The sequence below is a fragment of the Pseudopipra pipra genome, chromosome 12 (assembly GCF_036250125.1).
Source record: "Pseudopipra pipra isolate bDixPip1 chromosome 12, bDixPip1.hap1, whole genome shotgun sequence".
Taxonomy (NCBI): Eukaryota; Metazoa; Chordata; class Aves; order Passeriformes; family Pipridae; genus Pseudopipra; species Pseudopipra pipra.
Window position 1 is genome coordinate 20,306,848 of NC_087560.1, and position 23,032 is coordinate 20,329,879.

Sequence of the window (23,032 nt, forward strand, 5' to 3'; positions counted from 1 at the left end):
TGGTGTTATATATTACAGACCAAAATAGTACACACCTTATTTAAAAGGGTTGGAACATTTTTTTTATTACAATTGTCAAATTCATCTCACTAGTAACTCAGGAATTAGGAACACTTTTTATATATATTTATATATATATTTAAATGCCTGCCATTTTCAGTGTCTTGGCTGCACCTCAGCCAAAAAAAAACCCAACAAAAAAACCCCAAACAAAACAAAAACAAAACTCCCCTTCCCTCCCCTCCAAAAAAAATTAAGAACAAATGGAAAAAGGAAAAAAAAACACACAACACACAGGGCAGGGATTGCAAATTCACCCCCCAAAGCAGATCCAAAGGAACACCCCAAAAAGAAAAACAAGCCCAAGGAAAACATTTGGTCACTATTTACAAAGAGCAAAAAACCAAAAAAAAAACCCAAAAAGCCAAGGGAGCTCCAGAAAGCAGGGAGAAGTGGCTGAAAATGGCAGTCATTCCCGGGGGGAAAGGACAAGCACGGAGCAAGATGCCATTCTCACCCTGTTGCTGTGGAGGGGTGGTGCCCTGCCTCGAATTCCAGCAGCATTCCCCCCAAAAAAACGCTTGTTGGCTGTTTATTTAACGAGTGGGAAAATCCCAACCTCGGCCACCGTCTCCAAGGGTGGGATCTGGGGGTTGAGCCGCCGGGCCCCAGCTTTTTGTTTGGATCCTTATTTTCCTTCCGGATGGCAAAGTTATCCACTCCAAGAATAAGAAACAAATTACCACTTGGTTTATACTCAAACTATTGCAGTTACAGGGACTAAAGGAAGGGGATTTAAAAAGAAAAGAAATTTCCAATGAATAGGAGGAGGAGTGGCAGTAAAAATAGTATTTTATTCCCTTGCCCACCCAGTCTCTGCTTCTCCCTCTCGTTCCCACAGCAACATTACAATCAGAAAAAAACAAAATAAAAGAAAAAGAAAAAAAAAAAAGGGGTTGGGGGTGCAGGGGAGGGGAAATACAGGGTAAAAACAGTCAAATCACAATAGGAAAATTTCAAAATAGGTTCTTCAGTTTAGTCGTCCTCGTCCCCTTCGTCGTCAGGCTCTCGTTTCCTCTTCTGTCCCTGTTCTTCCTCTGCAAAAGCAAAGCAGCCTCGGTTAGCCCAGTGCTCCCCCAGCTCAGGCAGGAGCAGGGCATGGACACAGCCCTGCTTCCTGCAAAATTCCCCACTTCCCAAGCCCAATATCCCGGGTTTCTGCCTGGGGAAAGGGGCGGGGCCGTACCGGGCTCCTCCTCATCCTCGTCGTCGTCCACCTCGCCGTCGTTGTAGCCTTCCTCGTCCTCCTGGAATTCAGGCACAGGGGAAGGTCAGCAAGTGGGCTCAGGGCAGGAATTTTAACAGTTTGACAATTTAACAACTGTTAAATTTCACAGTTTGAGCATAAAATTCCAACGGGATTTTACAAGGGAGAAACGTCTTAAAAAGGAACCACTTCCCACACAGGTACAAAGGAATAACTGGAGTTGGGGATGGAATAACTGGGGCTTGGGATGGAGTAGTTGGGGCTTGGGATGGAATAACTAGAATTTGGGAAGGAATAACTTGGGTTTGGGATGGAGTAATTGGGGTCTGGGATTGAATAAATGGGGTTTGGGATGGAATAAATGGGGTTTGCTACAGAATAACTGGGGTTGGGATGGAATAACTAGGATTGGGGATGGAATTACCTGGGGTTTGGGATGGAATAACTGGGGTTGGGGAGGGAATAACTGGGGGTTGGGGAGGAATAACTGGGGTTGGGGAGGGAGTAACTGGATTCTGGCACAGTTTCAGTGCAGAAAATCCCAAGGAATCACAGAATCACAGATATGGAGCTGCAAATTTTGTTCCCATGTCCTGGGTTTAGTAAAACTTGACTGGTCAGAAGGTGCTCCAGGGGCAGAGTTAAATCCTGGACATGCCCAGAGCCTGAGGAGCTGCTTTTGGGAGGCTGAGGAACAATTCAGGAGTGGCAGGGGAGGATCTAAGGCTGGAGGACAGGGAAGAACCTCCCACAATCCCACTTGAGCCCCATCCCAGATTTCTGCTGACAGCAAAGGCCTGTCCCAGCACCAAGGAACATTCCTGGGAAGAGCCTTGAACAGGGTGGGGAACTAAAAGTCCTCAAAACTGTCAGTACTTGGGGCATTTCTTGCCCAGCTGCTCCCAGCTGGAGCAAGTTCAATCCTCACCTCCTCCTCTCCACTCACATCCTCCTCTTCTCCTTCCTCCTCTTCCTCCTCATCTTCTTCATCTTCTACTACCTGAGCATCATCATCGTACTCCTCTTCTGCACAAACACAACGAACCACTCAGACATTTCCAGCTGATTTTTTAGGATGTTGCTGCCCCAGCTCTGCCCTCCCAGGGACACCAGGAGCCCACAGGGAGCCTTCCCTGGGGCCAGCAGAGGATTTTAGGGAGCTGTGCAGCTGCACCCCTGCTCTGGGGCTGCTCAGCCACTCGTGGAGCCTCAGGACTGGTGCAGCTCCAGCTGCTCCCCTTCCCATGAATATGCATTTTGGAGCCTGGGGGACGTGTCCAGCTCTCCCAGTGTCCAGCTGCTCCCACCAGGAGAGAGCAGAATGTCCCCCCCAGGAGTTGGGAACCCTCCCAGGGACCCCCCTGTGCCTTGACATCCCCCCAGTGTCACCCCCCATCCATTTAGGGGGTCACAGCCCCTTTCCAAGGGGAAAGGGATCAAACACAACCACCCCACGTGCTCCGACCCGGAGCGTTTTCCCTGCTGCAGGAACGGCCTTTGGGAGCTTTTCCATGCATTTGTGTGGAAGCAGGCACTGCCAGGCCCTCTCAGAGCTCCCACTCAGCACTGAGGGAAAAGTGCAAGTGCAGCTGTTCTGCTTTTGCTGTGAGAGCTGGGTTTGGGATCCAGCACATTCCCCGGCTCCGGGGGCTCCTCCGGCCGTGCCGGGTGTTGGGGGCAGGCGGCACCTCCAGCTCTGGGACCCCCTCATTTCCCTGCCATTACAGGTTTGTTTGGGACCCCCCTCATTTCCCTGCCATTACAGGTTTGTTTGGGACCCCCCTCATTTCCCTGCCATTACAGGTTTGTTTGGGACCCCCCTCATTTCCCTGCCATTACAGGTTTGTTTGGGACCCCCCTCATTCCCCTGCCATTACAGGTTTGTTTGGGACCCCCTTCATTTCCTTGCCTCTAAATATTGGTTGTTCCTTCATTGCTTCAATACACACTCACTCACTCCTCTCTTCTGCCTGATCTTGTTTTGTCCTCATGGAGCAGCCTCAGCTCCTTAATTCCTGCTGTTTTCCAGGTTCTCACCCTGCCCTTCTCCATCTGCACATCATCCTTCTCACCCATTTCTGCCCCACACCCTCACCCCTGGCTGCTCTGTTCCCTGAACCCTCTCAGTGCCTTCCCCCTGGTGCCTTCCTTCTCCCACCCCTTCACTCCCACCCTTCACTAAGTATAAAATCCACAGAACCACAGAACATGTTGAGCTGGGAGGGATCCACAAGGATCATCCAGTTCAACCTCTATCCCTGCACAGGCCCATCCCCAAGAGTCCCACCCTGTGCCCCAGAGGATCATCCAAACCCTCCTGTAGCTGTGGCAGCCTTGGTGCTGTGCCCACTGCCCTGGGGAGCCTGGGCAGTGCCAACCACCCTTGGGGGGAAGAACCTTGTCCTGAGATCCAACCTGACCCTGCCCTGACACAGCTCCAGCCATTCCCTGGGTCCTGTCCCTGGTCCCACAGAGCACTGTGCCTGTCCCTGGTCCCACAGAGCTCTATTCCTGGTCCCACAGAGCTCAGTGCCTGTCCCTGGTCCCACAGAGCTCTGTCCCTGGTCCCACAGAGCTCAGTTCCTGCCCTTTGAGGACGTGGCTCTTCAGGCCCCGTCCATCTCTCTCCCCTCATTCCTTTGAGGACACTGAGCTGCAGGAGCTGCTGAGAACCCCGAGAGCTGGAAGCCAACCACCCCAGGCAGCCCCTGCCCCCCTCAGGCACCCCCTCCACCCCCACCTACCATCCTCATCCTCCTCCTCGTCGTCCAGCCCCTCCACGTAGCCCTCGGCATCCGAGTCCGGCGCTTCTTTGTCGTCCCGATCTTTCACTAGAGATAAGACTGAGAAAGTTGCTCTTTCAGGCCCTGCCCATTCCCCTCGTTCCTTTGAGGACACTGAGACACTTCTCCTTTACATCAGCCAGGAAGGAGCTGCCGAGAACACCCTTCTCTTGCCACCAAGTCAGAGCTGGAAGCAAAAGGCACCGAGAGGCAGCGTGTGGGTCTGTGACCCCGGGGCCCCCCGGCAGCGCCCTGCACGTACCATCCTCATCCTCCTCCTCGTCATCCAGGCCCTCCACGTAGCCCTCGGCGTCCGAGTCCGGCGCCTCCTTGTCGTCCCGGTCGTAGCCGTCGAGGTACGTGAGCTGGGGCAGGAGCTTGAACACGTTTTCTCTGTAGTCGTTCAGGTTGGTGACCTCGCAGTTGAACAGGTCTAAGCTCTTCAGGTTTTCTAACTTTTTCTGCAAAAAACAGGGACATCTCTCGGCTCTCATCCCCTACAAAGCAATGGGAGCTGGAGGGAAGGCGCCCGAGGGATTCCCGTGGGCAAAGGGGCGTTTCCAGGTGTTATTTGGGTATATTTGGGGCATTTGGGCATTTCTGGATTGGGGTGGAGAGAGGTCTGCAGGGTCTGCTGTGGGATCTGGGAGGGGTGAAGGATCTCCCTGGAGTTCAGCAGCTCACAAAAGTTTGGGAGAATGCACCCAAGGGATTCCCGTGGGCACAGGGGCTTTCTGGGGGGTTATTGGAGTATATTTAGGGCATTTGGGCACTTCTGGTTTGGGGTGGAGAGAGATCTGCAGGGTCTGCTGCAGGATCTGGGAAGGGTGAAGGATCTCCCTGGAGTTCAGCAGCTCACAAAAGTTTGGGAGGAGGTGATGGTGCTGTGAGGGACCACACTGGGAATAAATAATATCCAGTCAGTTATTCCAAAGGCTCCAGAGCCAGTCAGGTGTACTGAAAGTTTGGGAAGAGGTGATGGTGCTGTGAGAGACCATGGTGAGAATAAATAATATCCAGTCAGTTATTCCAAAGGCTCCAGAGCTGGTTCAGTGTATTGAAACTATTTCAGATGGAAGTAGGAACAGGGTATTTGGACACAAGAACTTTGCTAAGAGACGTTTGAAATATTTGAATGATTTTTACCTCAGCCTTTGGAAAATGAAAAAGGTGCAGAAATGGAATAGGAATTGATTCCTGGGGTTTTTGGTTGGGGTTTTTTTTTGGAGGGGATCTGCACTGCCCACAGCACTTTATCATGTTAACAATAAAAGCACAGGAGTTGAGGGTTTGGATCCACCATTATTAAGTATTTCTATCAAGGCTTATGACACATCTCCCTTCTGCAGTTCAGTGTGTGGAGCAACAGTGACAGCAAGGAAACAAGAAGCCTGAAACTGGGAGAACTGGGACAACTGGGAGCACTTCCAGCCCTCGGAGTTTAACAGCTCTGCCCTTCCCTTCTGCTGAGGGGAAGGAGATCCACGATGGAACTGCTCCTGGAGACGTCTGAAGGAAGTGCTGTGTCTGGAGGGCAGATCCACAGCCCGAGGAGTCCTGGGAGCTGCGGGATTCCCGGGATTCCCGCAGGGTGGGGGAGCCCGGCCCGGCCCCGCAGCCACTAGAGGGACCCAGCGGCTCACCGGGAACAGGGAGAGGGACCGGGATAAGGGCCTGGATCCGGGACAGGGGGGCACTGCCAGAGGGCAGCGTTACATGGGATACTGGGAAGGGATACTGGGAAGCAATTCTTCCCTGGGAGTGGTGAGAGACTGGAATGAAATTCCCAGGGAAGCTGTGGCTGCCCCATCCCTGGCAGTGTCTGCAGCCAGGTTGGAACAACCTGGTCTGGTGAAAGATGTCCCTGCCCATCCAGGACCTGTTTAAGGTCCCTCCCAGCCCAAACCACTCCAGGATTCCCTGGGATCAGGTCAGAGCAGCACAGGCCCTGCTCCCTGGGCAGCGTGTCCATGGGGGAGCTGAGCCATCCCTGCCCTTCCCGTGCAGTCAGGGGGGAATCTGCTCCAAAGCTCAGCCAACTTCCCAAGAAACAAGCAGGCAGGGAGAGGGAGGGAGTTTTCTGGCTGGAATCAGCCCAGAGAAGCTGTGGCTGCCCCATCCCTGGGAGTGTCCAAGGCCAGGCTGGAGTCACCTGCTCTGTGGAAGGTGTCCCTGCCCCTTCCCACCCAAGCACACCAGGATTCCCTCATCCCCCAGGGGGTCACCCCCGGCCCCGACTCACCAGAGGTTCTATTGTACCGAGATCTTTAATTTTGTTGCCGCTTAGATTTAGATGTGTGAGGTTTGGACACTTTTCTGCCAACACTTCCAGGCCTCCTGAGATTCTGTTGTCGCTCAGCTCGAGCTGAAAGGCACAGAAACAGCTCGAGCTTGGGGGGCAAACACAGAGCCCGGAGCAAAGGGGATCCAGCTGTTTTTACCCAACTGGACACACGGGGGGGGGAAAGGGAGGGCTTGGCCTGGGAGGTTTTTTATTTACCTTCTTAAGTTTGTTTAACTTTGGTAAGTTTGCAACTGAGGTTAAGCCTACGTTGATTGTACTTAAGAATTCCAGCTCCTCAAACTCATCCGTGAGGCCCTCGATTTTGCCTTCGTACGACCTGCAGTTGTCCAGAACGAGTTCTTTAACCTGGGGAGGGAAGAGAGGGCACAAATCAGGAAAAAATTCAAGGGATTCTGGGTATTTTCAGTGTCTGATCCCTCCTTTTGCTGGTCTGGGCAGCAGCGTTTCACAAACACCGGGATTTGGATTTGCTGCCTGTTTTTGCAAACGACATCAGCAGTTCAAAACATGTTCTTTCTTAATTCAATAATAATTTAAGTAACTGATTCTCTATATAAATATAGAATAATTTACTCATTTAAATATTATTATTAAATTATATTATAGATTAATGCTGGCTTAACCCTTCTGCTCGTGAGAAGCAGCATCATCTTTAATAAACACGAGTAAAAAGAATCCTAAAAAACCACCAAACCGAGTGAAAAGCATCCTAAAAATATGAAACCAAACTATCAGTTTTTAAACTAACAACTCTGCCCCTCCACACAATTCATGGGCTGCTACAATACATTACTGGCTGTTAAAATAACTTCTTCCTGCACGGAAGAATTTTTGGATCTTCCCAAGCCGGGTGTGCTCAGACACCCCGGAGAGCAGGACCTGGAGATCCTAAACCAGGTCGTGTTTGATCCTCCTCTCCAGGGCAGCTCGATGGGGTATTTTAGGGAAGATCTCCAGGGAGGGATGTGGTATTTTAGGGAAGATCTCCATGGAGGGAACTCCTTTGTTGGGGAACAAAGGGACGTGTTTGGTGCTGCGGGAAGGGGAGGCTCCGTGAGTGTCACTGTCCCCTTTATCTCCCCCACCCTGCTGCAGCAGGGGGAGGTGGAGATAATGTCCCCAAGGGTGGGGAGAATGTCCCCAAGGGTCTGGGAGCTGCAGACCTGCCCAACAAGCCCACGGGATGTTACAGCCCAGGGTTTGGGGGTTGTTTGTAAACAGTTTTTTTTTCTGCTGTTACCATCCACTGACCCAACAGCACCGATGGAAATGAGCCCCCAAACACAGCCCAGCCCAGCTAAAACTGCTCCTTTTTCACTTAAACTGCTCATTGTTTTACTAAACTGCTCCTTTTTTACTTAAACTGCTCCTTTTTTACTTAAACTGCTCCTTTTTACCCCAAAGCTCCCAGGATTCACATCCCTCCCCAGCCAACGTGAGCTTCCCCGGGCTCTGCACGATTCCTGTGACTCCACAGGAAGGACCCTCCTCCCATTTGAGGAACAGCCTTTTCCACACCCCCCAGAGCATTCAGAGGGGAGAAATAACTCCCAGCAGATTTCCCTGGAAAAGCCCATCCTCCTGCTCGGTTTGTTTCCAGGTGGGAAAGGGAAGAGGTGCCGCTTCCAACTGGGAATGGGATAAAAGGGACCACGTGCAGAGACAGGAGGCACTGCTGAGCTCACCCCAAGGACAGTGAACATGCAAATACTGCAATTCCTCCATTTTTATTCCTGCAATCCCCCTGCCCAGGGAAGGATCTGATGGAGTTTTCCAGCTCCAAATAACATCCCTAGATTTCTAATTAAATCCCAGGCACTGAAGTCAACAGGGAAGGGAGCCCAGAGCAACACAGAGCACAAGTGATTCATTGAGAGGAGGAGGAGCAGTGCGAGACAGGAAAGGCTTTTTTCCAAGGCTCCACGGTTTTCCTAGAGGAATTCTGACAGGGAATGGCTCCACCAAAGCCCTCCAGAAGAATGTGAGGGTGGGGAGAAGAAACCCAAGATCAAGTCCATGCTCCTGATCCCACATGTGACTATGGAAAAAAAAAAAAAAAGAGCCCCCAAACTCCCCAAATAAGCTACAAAACTCCAAAGCACCTCCTGGTTTGAAATTTTAAAGCCACTTGCAAGGCAACTTTTTATCTTTTCACTCAACAGCACCTTTTTACTCAACAGTATTTGAGTATCAGGAGCCTCCAGCGAGATCAGTTTGGGGACAGACAGAGTCCTCTCGCTCATCTGCCCCACACACACCCTGAGTTCCCACCAAAAAAGAAGGGAAAAAGTCAAATAAAGCTGCATTTGCCCCTATCTGGGTCCCTGCTCGGCAGCAGGAGGGTCCTGCCTGCTCCTTTATCTCCCCTGGCCAGGGAGGAGGCTCAGCCAGCACCCAGGGACACCTCTGGGAGCTGTTCTCCAGCCCGGGAAGCTCCTGCACGAGGGGGGTTTTGCCTCATCCTCTTTGCAAGGAAGTTTGTGGGAATGCAGGAGGATGAGGGAAGGATGGAGGGAAAGGCAAAAGGAAGGGGGCAAAGAGCACCCAAACCTCCCTGGGAGACAGAAACAGCACCTGCCCTCACCCAGGGAGGAGCCATCCATCCATCCATCTGTCCATCCATCCCTCCATCCATCCATCTGTCTGTCCATCCATCCCTCCGTCCGTCCATCTGTCCATTCATCCCTCCATCCATCCATTCATCCATCCATCCCTCTGTCCATCCATCCATCCATCCCTCTGTCCATCCCTCCATCTGTCCATCCCTCTGTCCCTCCATCCTCCCCAAGGATGGAGAAGAGGCAAACAGGGAACTGGACAAAGTTTCCTCAGGAGCAGAGAGGAAATCTGAGGCAGAGGTGGAAGCAGCCACGGATGCAGCAGGAAACCCTTAAATACGACAGGAGATGAGCCAACTTCTGCTTTTCCTTTGCTCCTTTTAGGATCCTGGAACGGTTTGGGTTGGGAGGGACCTTCGAGATCATCTCATTCCACCCCCACCGTGGGGGTTTTAGGGCAAGGCTGTTTTCTTTCTGCTTTTCAAAAAACTTTGGTCCAGAAGTTCCACACTCTCCTCTTCCCTGAGATCCTGGGCAATGGCACAGGCAAACAACTCCATCTTGGAATCCAAGTGGCCAGGACTGGAAGCAGCTTGGTGGAGCTGGAGATTTATTTAGGGAAGAGCAGAGCAGGGGCTCCTGATCCTCCCCAGGAGAAACCACAGCAACACCACATCAGTGCTTTTGAGGCCAGAGGTGCATTAACAACACATGGAATCACCACTGGAACAACAGGATTCCAGCCAAAATTCCAGTCAAAACTAGGATGGCTTTATGTTCTAAGAGATTTATGAACCCTGTAGAAGACTCAGGAGGATGAACTGGGCTCGGGGGGCTTTTCCCAACTTCCCTGCCATGGGCACCCTCCCTGTCCCACAGGACCCCATTCCCTTCATCCAGCACAAGCAGTAGGAGCTCCCACACAGCTCTTGGAAGTGTTACATTCCCCTCATCCCACTCTCCTCCCCATGTCCATAGGAACTCTCTGGTCCCTGTTCCAGTGGAGGTGCCCCAGGAACCTCCAGGACTACCAGGGCACTTCTCCAAGGCTTTGGCTGCTGCCCAGAGATCCCTTCCCAACCCTGACCCCCCCAGCTGGGATGCTGGGCCTCATCCAGGCTCACTCCAGCCAGCGGTGTGAGGAAGGGAAGGGAAAGGTGACCTCGGGGAAGCCACATTCCAGCTAAACCAGCTCACTGAACACAACAGAAACTCTGCAATCTACTCCTTGTTTGTGTTTCTGAGGCCTTTGTGATGTTAAGGAAAATTCCAGCTCCTGAATCACTCTCCAAATATCTGCACTTCCCTGAGAACACACGGCAAGGCTACAACTGTCACATCTCCTTCCTCACAGGATAAATGGGACACGACTGAGCAGCTCCTCCGAGTCCTGGAGAACACGTGGATGAGGGGAGGGGGATCCCACTGACATCCCTGCACTGCTGGGGATGAGGCTCTGGGGGGATGATTTGAACCCATCTGGGATTGAGTGTCCTCAGGAAATGTGTTCAGCTGCACCAAAGACAAGCAAACCCAACTTGCAAAGGTTGTGTATCCTTAACTCCATCCCTGCAGCACAGAGCAGGGCCTGGAGTCAGCACTAACAGAACACAAACCACAGGACCTGCACTCATCATCCCAAAAAACACGTGGGAAATGGTGGGAAAGCAACAGCCCACAGGCACCCAACCAGCAGTGCCACCACAGCACCTACTGGGACAGCCTGGGAGGCACCCAGAGGTGAGAGGGGGGCACAAAAGCCACACAGGACATCCCAAGACATCCCCAGCCCCGACTGGATCCATGAGAAAGGACCAGCAGTGTTTGGGTTGGGATGTCACACGTGGTGCAGCTTCAACTGCCCAGTGTCCCTCACCCAGCCTGGTCTGCCTTGTCCTCTGGGCTGCCCCTGTCCTTCCCTGTCCCTCAGCAGGTGCCCCCTGTTCCAGCAGGCACTTCCTGGGGGCTCCCTCCCTTCTGCTCTGTGTTCTCCCAGGATCAGCCCTTGGCTTTCCCGCAAGTGAGGAGATTCCTGCTTCTCCCCCCACCTCCCCAGGCCCCACAGTGCCCATCCCAGATTCTATTCCTGCCAGTCCCAGGTGCTTCCAGCACATGCCACTGGGTGTGGTGGATGCCAGCATCCCTGGAGCTCCTCAGGACTCCCCTGCCATCCCCCTGCCTGGCTGATAACCAGGGCTCTGATCTCCCTGCACTCCGCTGGCTCCCAAAGGCACAGCCCGGATCCTTCCCAGCCCCGGATCCTTCCCAGCCCCGGATCCTTCCCGGCTCCCGAGAGCCTCCCCCTGCTCCAGGTGAGCTGGACAGCCAGGGGGGAGCAGGGACTGCATCCCAGGGAATTCCTCCCAGCTGACACCTGGGACCTGGCAGACAGACCACTCCTCTCTCCCTCATCCACACAGACACAATCATGGAATTATTACGGTTGGAAAAGCCCTCCCAGCCCATGGATCCCCCCTGTGCCCCATCCCCACCTTGTCCCCCAGCCCAGAGCACTGAGTGCCACGGCCAGGCCTTCCTGGGACACCTCCAGGGCTGGGCACTCCAAACCTCCCTGGAGATCCCAGAATTAGTCCCAAGTCCCCAAATCCCGGTCTGTGGTTAAAGGCTTAACAAGGTGACAGAAGGACACAGTTGGGAATACAATTTTCCAAGATAAAAGGCGAATTTACAAGTACAAACCACTGGGAAGAGCAAAGGCTCCAAGAGCTCATTTCCATCACAATGGAGCAGATGCTCTCAAGTGTCCCTTGCACGTGGTACCCCAGGACAGAACATCCCACTTTGGGGTATTTTTATCAAAAAAAGGCAGGTGAAGACCAACCAAACGATCCAGGGGGGCATTGGGAGAGTCCTTCACACCTCTTAACCCAAGGGAAACCTTCTTTGGAAGTGGGAAGAGCTGGGGAAAGAAGGGAAGCGAAGCCCAAAGGATTTCTAAAAGCAGAGCCGGTTTTCTTCTCTCACAAAAACACTTCTTCAGACCCCAGGGGTTGTGTCTTTGGGATGTTGTTGGTCTCCCAGTCCTGGCCAGTCCACACAGAGCCCTGTGTGTGTCCCCAGGAAGGAATGACCATCACTGCTGCTGTCACCAGGCTCCAAGAGCTGTGTCCTGCTGGGTCTTGGATGACATTCCAGGTCTGTTCTCACCCAGACTGGGATCTGGAGCAGAAATGGGTCTCCTCAGGCTTCTAATCCACTGGATTTGTGCAGCAGGGTTAAGAGGAGCCAACCCTCCACAGTCACAGTGTCCTTGGCATGGGTTTGGCAAGGCTCAGGATTTAGGAAGGAATTCTTCCCTGTGAGGGTGGGGAGGGACTGCAATGGAATTCCCAGAGAAGCTGTGGCTGCCCCAATCCTGGAGATGTCCAAGGCCAGGTTGGAGCAAGCTGGGATAGTGGAAGGTGTCCCTGCCCATGGCAGGGGGTGGCACTGGATGGGCTTTAATGTCCCTTCCAGCCAAAGTCATTCCATGATTCCATGGCAACGCCGCGGTCCTGCAGGAGCCACCCTTCCTGCTCTGCTCCACAGTGATGGTGAGGAGACGATGTTCTCCACGCTCCTGTTGGAAGCTTCCCCCAGAATTCCTACTGGACGTTATTCCAACTGAATTCCAACGGAATGTTGCGTGAATTCCTGATTCAGATCCCACCTGGAATGTGACCAGGCCAGCAAATGCTCAGGTGAAGGGCCTGTGAAAGCCTTGGGCTGAGAGCTGCTCTGGACACTCAAAGACATGACTCAAGGTCTGCTCCAAGATGATCCAGGGACCACCAAAACGTGACCAAATTCAACAACCAAATTTACAAAAAATAAATAAATAAAGACAAACCTCCCATGTGCCACTTGCCACCTGCACTCAGGACAGACCTGCAGGGAGAGCCTCCCACAGTCCCACCCCAGAGCAGCCTCAGGCCACGCCGAGCTCAGCTCCTGGTGGAAAACAGCCAGGAAAGAGAACCTGGAGTGTCCCCAGCCCCAACTGGAGCAGCTGCTCCTGGATGTGCCCAGGACACACCTCAGGAGCTGTGGGGCCCTGCCAGAGCTCTGCCCACGTGGGCAGGGCCCCCTCCAGCCCTGGCGTGCTGCCCCCGGGCACGAGGGAGCCGGGCAGGTGCCACCGCTCCGACCGCTGGCCCGCGGCCACCGGGATTCCCCTTCCACTGGGAATCCTCAGCTGCTCCTTCCCAGGGTGCTCGGGGATCAGGACCTGCCCACAAACACAACCAGACCCGACAGGGAAGGGACAATTCCCGTGGTTTGACCTCCTCTTCCTCCTCCAAGATCCCAGAACAAGGCACCAACCAGGGCGTGGTCCTTCCTTATCCAAACCACCCCATGGATTTGGATTGAGCCCTTCCAGGCTCTACTGGGAGTATCTGAGATGGGATAAACTGATTGAAGTCACTTGTAGAACTCAAGCAAGTGAGCCACGGCCACCTCCCTGGCACAGCCCCTGCAAACTGGATTCCATGAGCCTTGGAGGGCCATTCCAACTCGTAACATTCTGGGATTCTGGGAAATCCCAGGACAGGGAGAAACGCTGCAAAAATGGCCACGTAACACCACTCAACCCCAACCCCAACCCCAACCCATGCTCATCACCAAACCACGGCCTCGGGTGCTGAATTCTTGTACCAAGGTCACGTGAAGGCACTGCTGGAGCTCCACATCCCCTCCCCCGAGGTTTGTCAGAGGGATGCAACCTCAGGCTTTCCCCTTGGAATGTCTCTCTCGCATCTCCTTGGAAACTCCAGCACTTTTAAAAGCAGACAAAAGTGACAATCCAGCATCCCAGGATCCCTGAGCGTGGAAAAGCCCTCCAGGATCATTGATTCCACCCTGTCCCCCAGCCCAGAGCACTGAGTGCCACAGCCAGGCCTTCCCTGGGCACCTCCAGGGAGGGGACTCCAAACCTCCCTGGGCAGCCCCTGCCAAGGCCTGACCACCCTTTCCAGGGAGAAATTCCTCCTGATGCCACCTTTCAAACTCCCCTCACTCAGGCTGGGCTCTGTTTAGGCTCATCCCACAAGGATTGGTGTCCTATTCCTGGAGGACATCACCCCATCCCAAGGGAAAGGAGCAGGGGAGAGAGCAGGAAACTTCTGGTGCTTTCTTTACTTGCTTGTTGGTTTGTGCTTTGTTTTCCTTATTTTTTCTTAACTCCAAGTTGCTCCACGTTTAGAGCGAGCTCTGGAAAAAGCTCTGGCTCAATAAATGAAGGTTTTTACCCTCCAATATTTTACATCCCACAGCTCTAAACCCCGAGAGCGAGACAAAGGGATGCTCCAACTCATTTTACTCCGTCAGACTCCAAATATTTTAGACAGACCGTTTCAAAGATGCCAATGAACAGCTGGATCGTTGCATTAAATGCTTCTGAATATTCCCATTCTTGTTCTCCAGCTGGGATCCCTCTGCTCTGCTCCTGGCTGGAGTGGGGGACTCCACGGATCGCTCCAGCTCCAGGTCTCAGTTTTGCCACTTCCAGTTTTGTAGGAAATCAAACAGAAGGAAAAGCCAAGGTTGCTTTGCCCTTTCCACTTCCCAGCTCTCCAGGTTGGGATTTGGAGCCTTTGGCAAGGGCTGATGTGGAGACACATCCAAACCAAACCGCATTTTAACGAAGGGTAATTTTAAGGACTAATTAGGACACGTTGACAAGTCTTGCTTGGACAAGAGGAGCTTTTCCTGGCTTTTTATGGCTTTGAAGGGAAAGTGCTCAACCAAGCCCATGGCCTCCACCAGAGCACAAGGTTTACACTGGGGTGTAAAGGCAAACCACGGTTTTTTCCTTCTTTTTGGAATTCTTTCAGAGTTGTGCTTCCATGAGCTCCAGGACCCATTTGAGCAATCCCATAAAACGCCCAGACTCCGTATCTATGGGTTATTTTGTTGGAAGGACAGCGGAGCGAGAGCAGACAGGGAAGGGTTCTGTCCAGAACAAGTGGAGCAGTGTCCCAGAAATAGCTGGGAAGTGTCCATCATTCCAGAGCACAACATTCCTGCTCTCTGTTCCCACCTGGGATCTGCACTTGTGGTGGACACAGAGGGTTTGGTTCAGTGACTGGAGCTGTTTGTCAATGCAGACCCTTCTCCCTCCCTTCCTGGCATCCCAGGAAAGTCCTGCTCCATTCCAGGCACAGCACTGGGATCCCAGAAACGCTGGGAATTCCGGTGCCCAAAGCACCTTCCCTTATTTTCACTCATTCAAACCCCACACCATGCATGCTCCAGACACCCAAATCCTTAATTTCCAGCTTCTCCAACATCTGCCCGGCAAGAGGAGGGAATAATGCCCAGAATGAATGAAATGGGACTGATCGATCAACGCCAGCTTCCCTGCATGTAAATATTTACCAGGAATCACTCACCACCGGCCTTATGGGATGTAAATATTTAAGGAAGCAGCCAGGGATGCCTCTGCCACCATTCCACGGACATTTAAAGATGTGTCATCAATGAAGATAAAACGATCTTTTAAATACAGCAAAACAGAAAGTATTTTGAAAGCCCTAAATCCCTTTAAAAACCCTAAGTGGCTTTGGGGCACACTTGGAGCAGAACAGCAAGAATGTCTATTTATTTATGGATAACACACAATTCCTGCTGCAAGGAGGGCTTGGAAAAAGGCTTTTTCCCCTCCTTTTTCCACCAATTTTTGGGCAGGACAAGAACCTGTTTCTTCAGGAAATGCATTTCCCGATGGAAAACAGCACAATTCCATCAGTTAAAGCCCCTAATGTGTTTTTTCCAAGCTAGAACTTGGAGACACACCTGAAGCAGAGGGAGAATCTGAAACTGTGGCTGCACTTCCCAAAATGTTGGTCAACAGGGAATTCTCACGAGTCATACAGTAAATTCACCATCCCAGAAAAATGGGGAAACGGGAAGAGTCCCAAAGAACTTCTCCGCAGCCACAGGCAAGGCCTAAATATCATTTAAATGGTCGTGTGGCACTTTAAACTCTTCAGTGCTCTTTTAAGTGTCACAGCAAGGAACCAGCTTGAGGAAAAAAAGCCCTTTTAAATTGTATTTTTCACTTAAAAGCACTTTGTAAAGATGTTTGCATCCAGAGTTAATATTTCCCACCACCACCAAAAAAGAGAAATGAGAGTGTCAGGGAAGTTTTAAAGCACAACAGAGCCAGAACTGTGAGAAATACTCCGAGTCCCAGTCAGTGTTCTATCACTGCCCCAATCCTGAGCTGATAAAGGACCAAATCCTCACACTAAAGGCTCAGAAAAGCTGAATTTTGTGCCTAATTTTAAGCCCCACCTCCGTGTCCTGCAGCCAAGAGCCTTAAATCTGACTCTGCTGGGCAATATTGGTATTTGAGTGGTGATTTGATGATGGGAATGAACAGGAATGTCCAAAAATATGCCCAGGTGAGCACTGCCAGGGGATGGTTGGGGAGGAAAGTCAGGTAAAATAACTCAACCTGTTTCTGCAGGTGGTTAATTATGATAGAAAATGATATTGATAAGATAAACCCAGTGCCAATTCTACAGCAACTGCACTACTGTGACTAATAATGTGATAAAAGTGGAAATATCCGGGCAGAAAGGAGATGAACAAACTCAATTCTGGCTGTACAACACCCAGAAAATCCACATTTCAACCCCCAAACCCCACACCTTTCACCAACACTGACTTCATGGGAAAAATGGAGGGAGAATTTAAAAAATAAGCACCAGAAGACGAGACTGAGGAAGAAATATCTCCCATATCATCCACTTCAGGACATTTATAGTAGGTTTTATTAGTCAAGATGGAACTTTATGGGATTATATGACTTAACAGCCCCACGTAACAAGCTCAGCTGCACAGGAACACACAGAATTCCATATAAAAGTTGTTTCAGGCAGATCAAGCCATTAAATATTAAATACAGGCTCAGAAAGAAACACAACACCCCATCAACATCCTATTATTTACCTCTGATTTACAAAAAGGTCTGATCCTTTTTAATTACAGGATATATTAAATAAAAGATACATCACAGAACCGAAGCACATATTGGGTACAAACTCCAAAATAAGTATTTTCGGGGGTATTTTCACCAAGATTTATTTACTTTACATGTGAAAGGTGGGAAATAATGACCCCCACAGAAAAAAAGCAGAAATACTGACAGTGAAAGACTGAGGAAAAAATTCCCAGAACTATCCTGCTCGTGCCCAAAGACTGACTAAAATCCATAAATAAACGACTCTGGCACCGGGATCAATCCTAAAGCCCAGTTCCAGCGGCTGGATTGGGCCGAGTTTGATTTTAACAGGTAATTTTAGAGCAGCAGAGTTCCAAGCACACGCTCGATTCTCCCCAAAAAGCACGTGCAGGCAGCCACAATAAACACATCTGGAACAACACGGAACAACATCCCCGAGTGGCACCTTCAGCCCCATTCCTAAAAATACAGGAAGGATTTGGGTCGGAAGGTCGGACGCGCCAAACTCGCTGCTAAAATTCAAGGCCGGCAGGTAAAAAAAAAAAAAAAAAAAAAACCAGCAGCGACAGGTTGAATAATGCCGATTTTCCAATAATGCCGATTTTCCAGCTGCCTCCTGCCCGTCCCCGAGCGCTCGGCTCGGAGCTCTCTCGGAACTTTCTTTGGCAGGAAGGCAAAAAAACCAAACTGAGCAGAAACCGAACAAAAATCCGAGTGTGGAGGTGGGGGGAGGAAAAAAAAAAAATCGAGTTTATACCTGAGGAGCTTCGCCTCGTGTTTTTTTAAAGCGTTAAAAGTCTGTGTTTAAGATGGTGAATAAGCCCCCAGGAGTAAGGGGGGGGGGGGGGGTGGACCGGGATAGGGCGAAAAGGGCGAGGAATTATTTAAAAAATCGTTTTAAAATGTCAAAAAAAATAAAAAAAATATTTTAAGTTTTTAAAAAATAATTTTTTAAAAAAATCGTTAAAAAACGCGGTTAAAAATAGCAGAGGACCCCTGAAGCCACACAGACCTACCTCCCCGCAGGGCCCTGCCCAGGAAGAAGGCGGATTCCCGGCTCCCTGCCCGGGGGGGGCTCCGCCGGGCTCCCCCCGCCCCACACCCGGCACCGACCCCGCTCCCGCCGCCCTCCCGGTGCCCCGAATATTCAACAAAACCCCTGGTTTCGAAAGCTTTTTTTTTTACCCCGGCGCGGCCGTCCCGAGCCTCCTCCCGGCCCCGCGCCCGGCGACAAAATGGCAGCGGCGGCGCTGCCCGTCATGTCGGAGGGCGCGGGGCGGCCCCGCCGCAGCGCCGCCACATCGCCTCACAAACCCCCGCGGGCCGAGCGGCGGCGGAGCGGGGAGCGGGGCTCCCTCACGGCCCCTCACGGAGGAGGAGGAGGAGGAGGCGAGGGAAGGCGGGGGGAGCCCAGAACATGGCGCCGCGTCCTACTTGCGGCGCTACCCCCGCCGCCTCACGGAGCCCCCGCGCCCCCCGCGCCGCGCCGGGGATGGCGGCGGGAGCCGCGGCCGCGCCGAGCCCTCCTCCCTCCCCCGCTTTCCCCGGCCGCCTCCTCCTCCTCCCTCCTGCTCGCACACGGGGAGTTTTTTAAACTTTAAAGCGCACGTTCCGCCGCCCCGCGCCCGCCTTTGTCCCCCGGACAGCGACCGGGCGCGTCCCGCCGCCCTGCCCCGGGCGCTGCCCGCTGAGGTACGTTCGGCTCCCGTTCGCCCCCCGCTCTCCCCCTGCCCGCGACCCTCCGAGGGGCTGCGGGGCCGCGGCTCCGGAGCCCTCCCCGGCCCCGTGAGGGGCCCGCCGGGGTTGGGGGGGACGCGGGGAAGGGGCTTCCCCGGCGCGGGTTCGCGCCCCGCCTGCCCCCGAGTGGGCACCCCCCGCCCACTCTTCTGGGGTGGTTTCCCTGGTTTTTGGGGGGGGTTCTCCCCCTGCCTCGTCCTTCCCCCCCCCCTTATTTTCTTTCCTTTTTTTTTTTTTTTTCTGTCCTGCCAAAGTTTTTCTCTCTTCCCCCGTTTATTCCGCCAGACGCGGAACAACAACCTGAAGTCCGGCCCCGGGGGGAAGGAAAAGAGGGGGAAAAGGGGGGAGAAAAGGAAAAACACGCACACACATCCAGCCTTTTTGTGCGTGTGTGGGGATGGAGGGGGTGGAGAGTGCGTTGATTTCTTCCAATATTTTTTTTTAATTATTATTATCATTATTATTATTATTCAACGCTCGCGCTACCGGGGCGGCGATGCCCCCATCGCCCCGTTTAAAAAAAAAAAAAAAAAAAAAAAAGGGGGGGAAAAAAAAAAAGGCAAAACCCAACCAACGCTAAGCATTGGTTTAAAATTCTTTCCTTTTATCTTCTCAGCATCTGGAGAGAGGGAGAGAGAGAGAGAAAGGGCGCGTTCATGAGGACTACAAAGTTACAAATATGGCTCCCCAGTCTCTCTTGCCTGATCACTGCAAAGAAATGAAGACGCACTTTAAACTAAACCATTCGCAACTCACTCGCAGTCCCTGTCTGCCTCTCCCTGCCCAGCACCCTGCACAAATATTTGCGAACTAAACACGCCGAGAGAGAGAGGAGCGAGCAACTTATTTTTTATTTAACGCACGGCGAGCCCCCCTCCGAGGCATCGCAGCCCGGCACGGGCAGGAGCGGCCGCGGGTCCCCCCAAAGCACCCCGGGCACCCCCAAACCGGGCTGCACGGCCCCCTACACACACACAGGTAGGCACCTCAAGGGCAGCGGCGGCCCCGCCAACACCAACGCTACACCCTCTCTCCCCCCACCCCAAAAAAATTAAAAAACCCACGGGATGCCTTTTTATTATTATCACCATCATTATTATTATTATTATTCTCATCATCATCATCATCATCATCGTTAATTTTTTTTTTTTTTTTTGGCATTGCTTACATCTGAGGGCGTCCTGTTCCGCAGCTCTAAGTGGATCCTTTTCTTCATGTCCATGTCCGTGGCTGGCGGTGCTGGCGCAGTGACCCCTGTGCGGACCCCCCCGGTCGCGGGGCGCGGAGGGACTCGGGCTCGCCCAGCGCCGCTCGGAAGCCCGAGCGCAGCACCGCGGCGGGCACTAACCTGATAACCGCGGGGGCGGGCGCTCGGGGGGCTCGGGGCCTGACTGACGGCGCCCGCCACCAATCGCCGCGCGCCGCCGCCGCGCCCCGGCCAATGGCGCGCGCCAGGCGCGGCGGAAGCCAATGGGGGAGCGGCGTCGGCCGGGCAGGGGGACAGCCCGGCCCCGCGCCGAGCCTCATTCCGCGCCGCTGGCCGAGGGGGACGGAGCGGCCGCGGCTGCGGCTCCGCGCGGGGAAGCGCTGCGCCCCCTCCGCCCGCCCCGCTGCGGCCGCCGGGGGAGGCGGCGCGGGGCGGGAGCGGCGCTAGAGCCGGAGCCGCGCCCGGGCAGGGGCGCGCAGCCAGGAGGGAGGGAAAGGTGCGGAGCGGGGAATGGCGCGGGAATGGCGCGGGCCCCGGCGGCGGGGGGCGGGCGGAGCGCGAGGGGCGGGCGGAGCGCGGGGAGGGGCGGCGGCGCCGCCGCGGCGGCTCTGAGGGAGCGGGGGGGGGGGGGGGGGGGGAAGAGGCCGCTCGGCGGGCCGGGGCCGTCCTCAGAGGGGAACCCGCGGCCCCGGCCGCCCTCGGAGGGGAACCCGCGGGCGGGGGGCGCGGGTGGTGCCGTTCGGGCCGGGGGGGGAGCGGCTCCGGAGGGGTCGGGGCGGTAGGCGCTGGCCGGGCCCGGGAATGCCCGACGGTCGGTTCTCCCCCCAGGGAAGCGCCCCGGAGGTGTTGTGGGTGCGCCGAGGGGCAGCGGGAGCCTCGCGGGGGCTCGTGTTGTATCCCGGTGTGGGATGGAGAAGGGGCAGGGCCTGAGGGCTGAGGAGGGCAGTCCTGCTGTTCCTGAAGGGAAGGGACAAGAAACACCGAGAGGGAGTTTTTACAAGAGCCTGGAGTGACAGGGCAAGGGGGAATGGGCTCAGACTGAAATAGGGCAGGGTTTAGTTGGAATATCGGGAAGGAATTGTTCCCTGTGAGGGTGGGGAGGCCCTGGCACAGGCTGCCCAGAGAAGCTGTGGCTGCCCCTGGATCCCTGGAAGTGTCCAAGGCCAGGTTGGATGAACTTGGAGCAACCTGGGCTAGTGGAAGGTGTCCCTGCCCAGGGCAGGGGTGGGATTGATGAGCTTTAAGGTCCCAACGCAAACTGTTCCATGATCCTGTATCCTTTCCCAGGCAGCTGCAGGGATGAGGTGCCAGCTGTGCCCTGGCAGGGCTCTCTGTGCCAGGTGCCAGCCTCCACACCTGCTCCTCTCCATGGACTTGTGACCGGTTCCATCAAACCCAGGGCACTGCTTCCAGCAGGTGAAGCAGCACACAGGTAAACTGGGCTTCATTCCTTGCTGAGATTCCTGCCTGGCCCTCTGTGCAGTCCCTGGGGCCTGCGGGGACTCGCTCACCTCCACCTCCCCTGGCTCAGAAAGACAGGGCTGTAAAAATCCCTGAGAGTTTTTGGAGAGATTTGTTACTTGGTATCAAAGATGAGAATTGCTGAAAAACTCAGTCTTACCAAAATACTTTGCAGTGCAGGACAGAGATGAAGCTTCACCTGTGTCTGTGGATAAACTGCCATGAATGTGGGTGACAACTAAGCAGGAATTCTGTTGGGAGAGTGAAAGGAAAAGGTCCAGCTGGATCCAGCTTCAGGTAAAAATTATAACTTATAGTACAGTGCCACTGGTGTTCTGCAGCAGGGTAATATTTTTGAGATGGTTTAGGGCCTTCTTATGATTTAGCTGTTGGAACCATCAAATTTTGGTTTTGGGTGTGCCACAGGCAAGATATTCATTGTTCTGTGGCTCTGATTCCAACATGAGGGAACTTACTGCATACAGTTAACATCCTAAACCTTTACAAAACATTTAGGACTTGGGGGTGAGGGTGAATTTTATTTTAGCTCTGTTTTAAATTCTCCTTTCCAGGTGTGACCAAAGGTGACCCCTGGGCTGAGGCCGCAGGAAGGTTTGGGCTGGAATTTGTTTTCGTGGAACGGGTGAAGACCTTTGGAAAAGAACTTTTGTCAAGGAAACAAACTGTTTATAAGTATATACTCAAACAAGGAGTTTCTGAGAGTACAGACAGGCTTTTCCCTTTGTTTTCTCAGAAGGAAACAACGCTCTAATTATTTAAAATTGTATAAAATGCCCCCCTACGAACTGTTGGGGGGAATTTATTCTGAGCTCAAAGTCAAAATTAAGTCTTTAAAACTTGTTGGTTGTCCCTCTGCCCTTTTCATGTGCACGTTGCTGGGGAGTCTGGGAACTAAAAATAAATGGAAATGTTTTGCAGGATAAATATCTTGAGCATCTTATCAAACTGTAAATAAATTTTAAATAACATTTTTGCAGAGTACAGCTTTTTCTTAACAAAAAAAAAAATCTGCTCACTGGGCAGATCATGCTTTTAGGATATAAAAAAGAAAGTCAAAGAGCTTTAAAAATGGATGTGATTGTGTCACTGAAATTTAAGGTTTTTGTTCTCCACGTGCTGACACAGTGGGTGTGGAATCCCTCCTGGAATCCTTAAAGGAGTGGAGCAGGAAAAGCTGTCTGAGCCCTGCTTACTGTGCTGGGAGCTGCTCTGTGGCATCCCTGGGAGATTAAAATATTCTCCATTTCTCTCTGTGCTCTCTGGGTTTTAAGGCTGAAGTACAAAGGCATGAACGTTGTGAGTAATCAGTTGATGTTGCAGTTTTGGACACAGTTCACATGTTCCTCCGAGCTCAGAGTAATTTGTTGTTAATTATGTGAAAAGGAAGTTCTATGCATGGTTTAATATTGAATTAAATATTGAAACAATCTTTAGAGGAACTCTTGAGGCCTGGCTGAGCCTGAGATGTGTTCTCATCTCTCAGTTCTTTCCTGATCCAGCTTTAAAAACCGTTTAAATAACAACATTTTGGGCAATCCCTTGGTTTCATCCCCAGTTTGTGTTTTGCTGTGGATCATTCACTTGCTTTTGGGTTTGTTTTTTTTTTCCCCTGTTTGTTTTTTAACAGGAATCGTTTGGTTGTTTTTCTCTCGGTTTTTAAACAGGAAGTTATTTCTTGTTTGTTTTATTTCTCGTTTTTATTTCTTGTTTGTTTTGAACAGGAA

The 23,032-nt window shown here is 52.7% G+C and overlaps 1 protein-coding gene and 2 long non-coding RNA genes across 6 annotated transcripts; 1 reads left to right on the forward strand and 2 right to left on the reverse strand.

Annotated features, from left to right (window-relative positions):
- Positions 1-834: 834 nt before the first annotated feature.
- Positions 835-19,971, reverse strand: ANP32A (acidic nuclear phosphoprotein 32 family member A). Of its 3 annotated transcripts, none has more exons than XM_064669308.1 (8): positions 19,788-19,971; positions 6,551-6,700; positions 6,293-6,415; positions 4,313-4,511; positions 4,012-4,098; positions 2,196-2,293; positions 1,247-1,307; positions 835-1,097 (listed from the first exon to the last, which is right to left on the reverse strand). In XM_064669308.1, the coding sequence occupies exons 1-8, from the start codon at positions 19,839-19,841 to the stop codon at positions 1,036-1,038; spliced, it is 834 nt and encodes a 277-aa protein (XP_064525378.1). In that variant the 5' UTR covers positions 19,842-19,971; the 3' UTR covers positions 835-1,035. The 3 variants fall into 3 exon arrangements, with proteins under 3 accessions (XP_064525378.1, XP_064525377.1, XP_064525379.1); XM_064669307.1 differs by having other exon boundaries at positions 4,012-4,110; XM_064669309.1 differs by lacking the exon at positions 4,012-4,098 and having other exon boundaries at positions 19,788-19,963.
- LOC135421090 (uncharacterized) lies at positions 16,652-18,143 on the reverse strand. Its single transcript, XR_010433860.1, has 2 exons — positions 18,068-18,143; positions 16,652-17,341 (listed from the first exon to the last, which is right to left on the reverse strand). It is a non-coding gene; the product is annotated as an uncharacterized LOC135421090 (long non-coding RNA).
- Positions 18,456-22,276, forward strand: LOC135421089 (uncharacterized). 2 transcript variants are annotated; one of them, XR_010433859.1, is made up of 5 exons: positions 18,456-18,574; positions 19,236-19,597; positions 21,114-21,258; positions 21,463-21,584; positions 21,860-22,276. It is a non-coding gene; the product is annotated as an uncharacterized LOC135421089 (long non-coding RNA). The 2 variants fall into 2 exon arrangements; XR_010433858.1 differs by lacking the exons at positions 18,456-18,574; positions 19,236-19,597 and adding an exon at positions 20,167-20,322.
- The last annotated feature ends 756 nt before the right edge of the window (positions 22,277-23,032 follow it).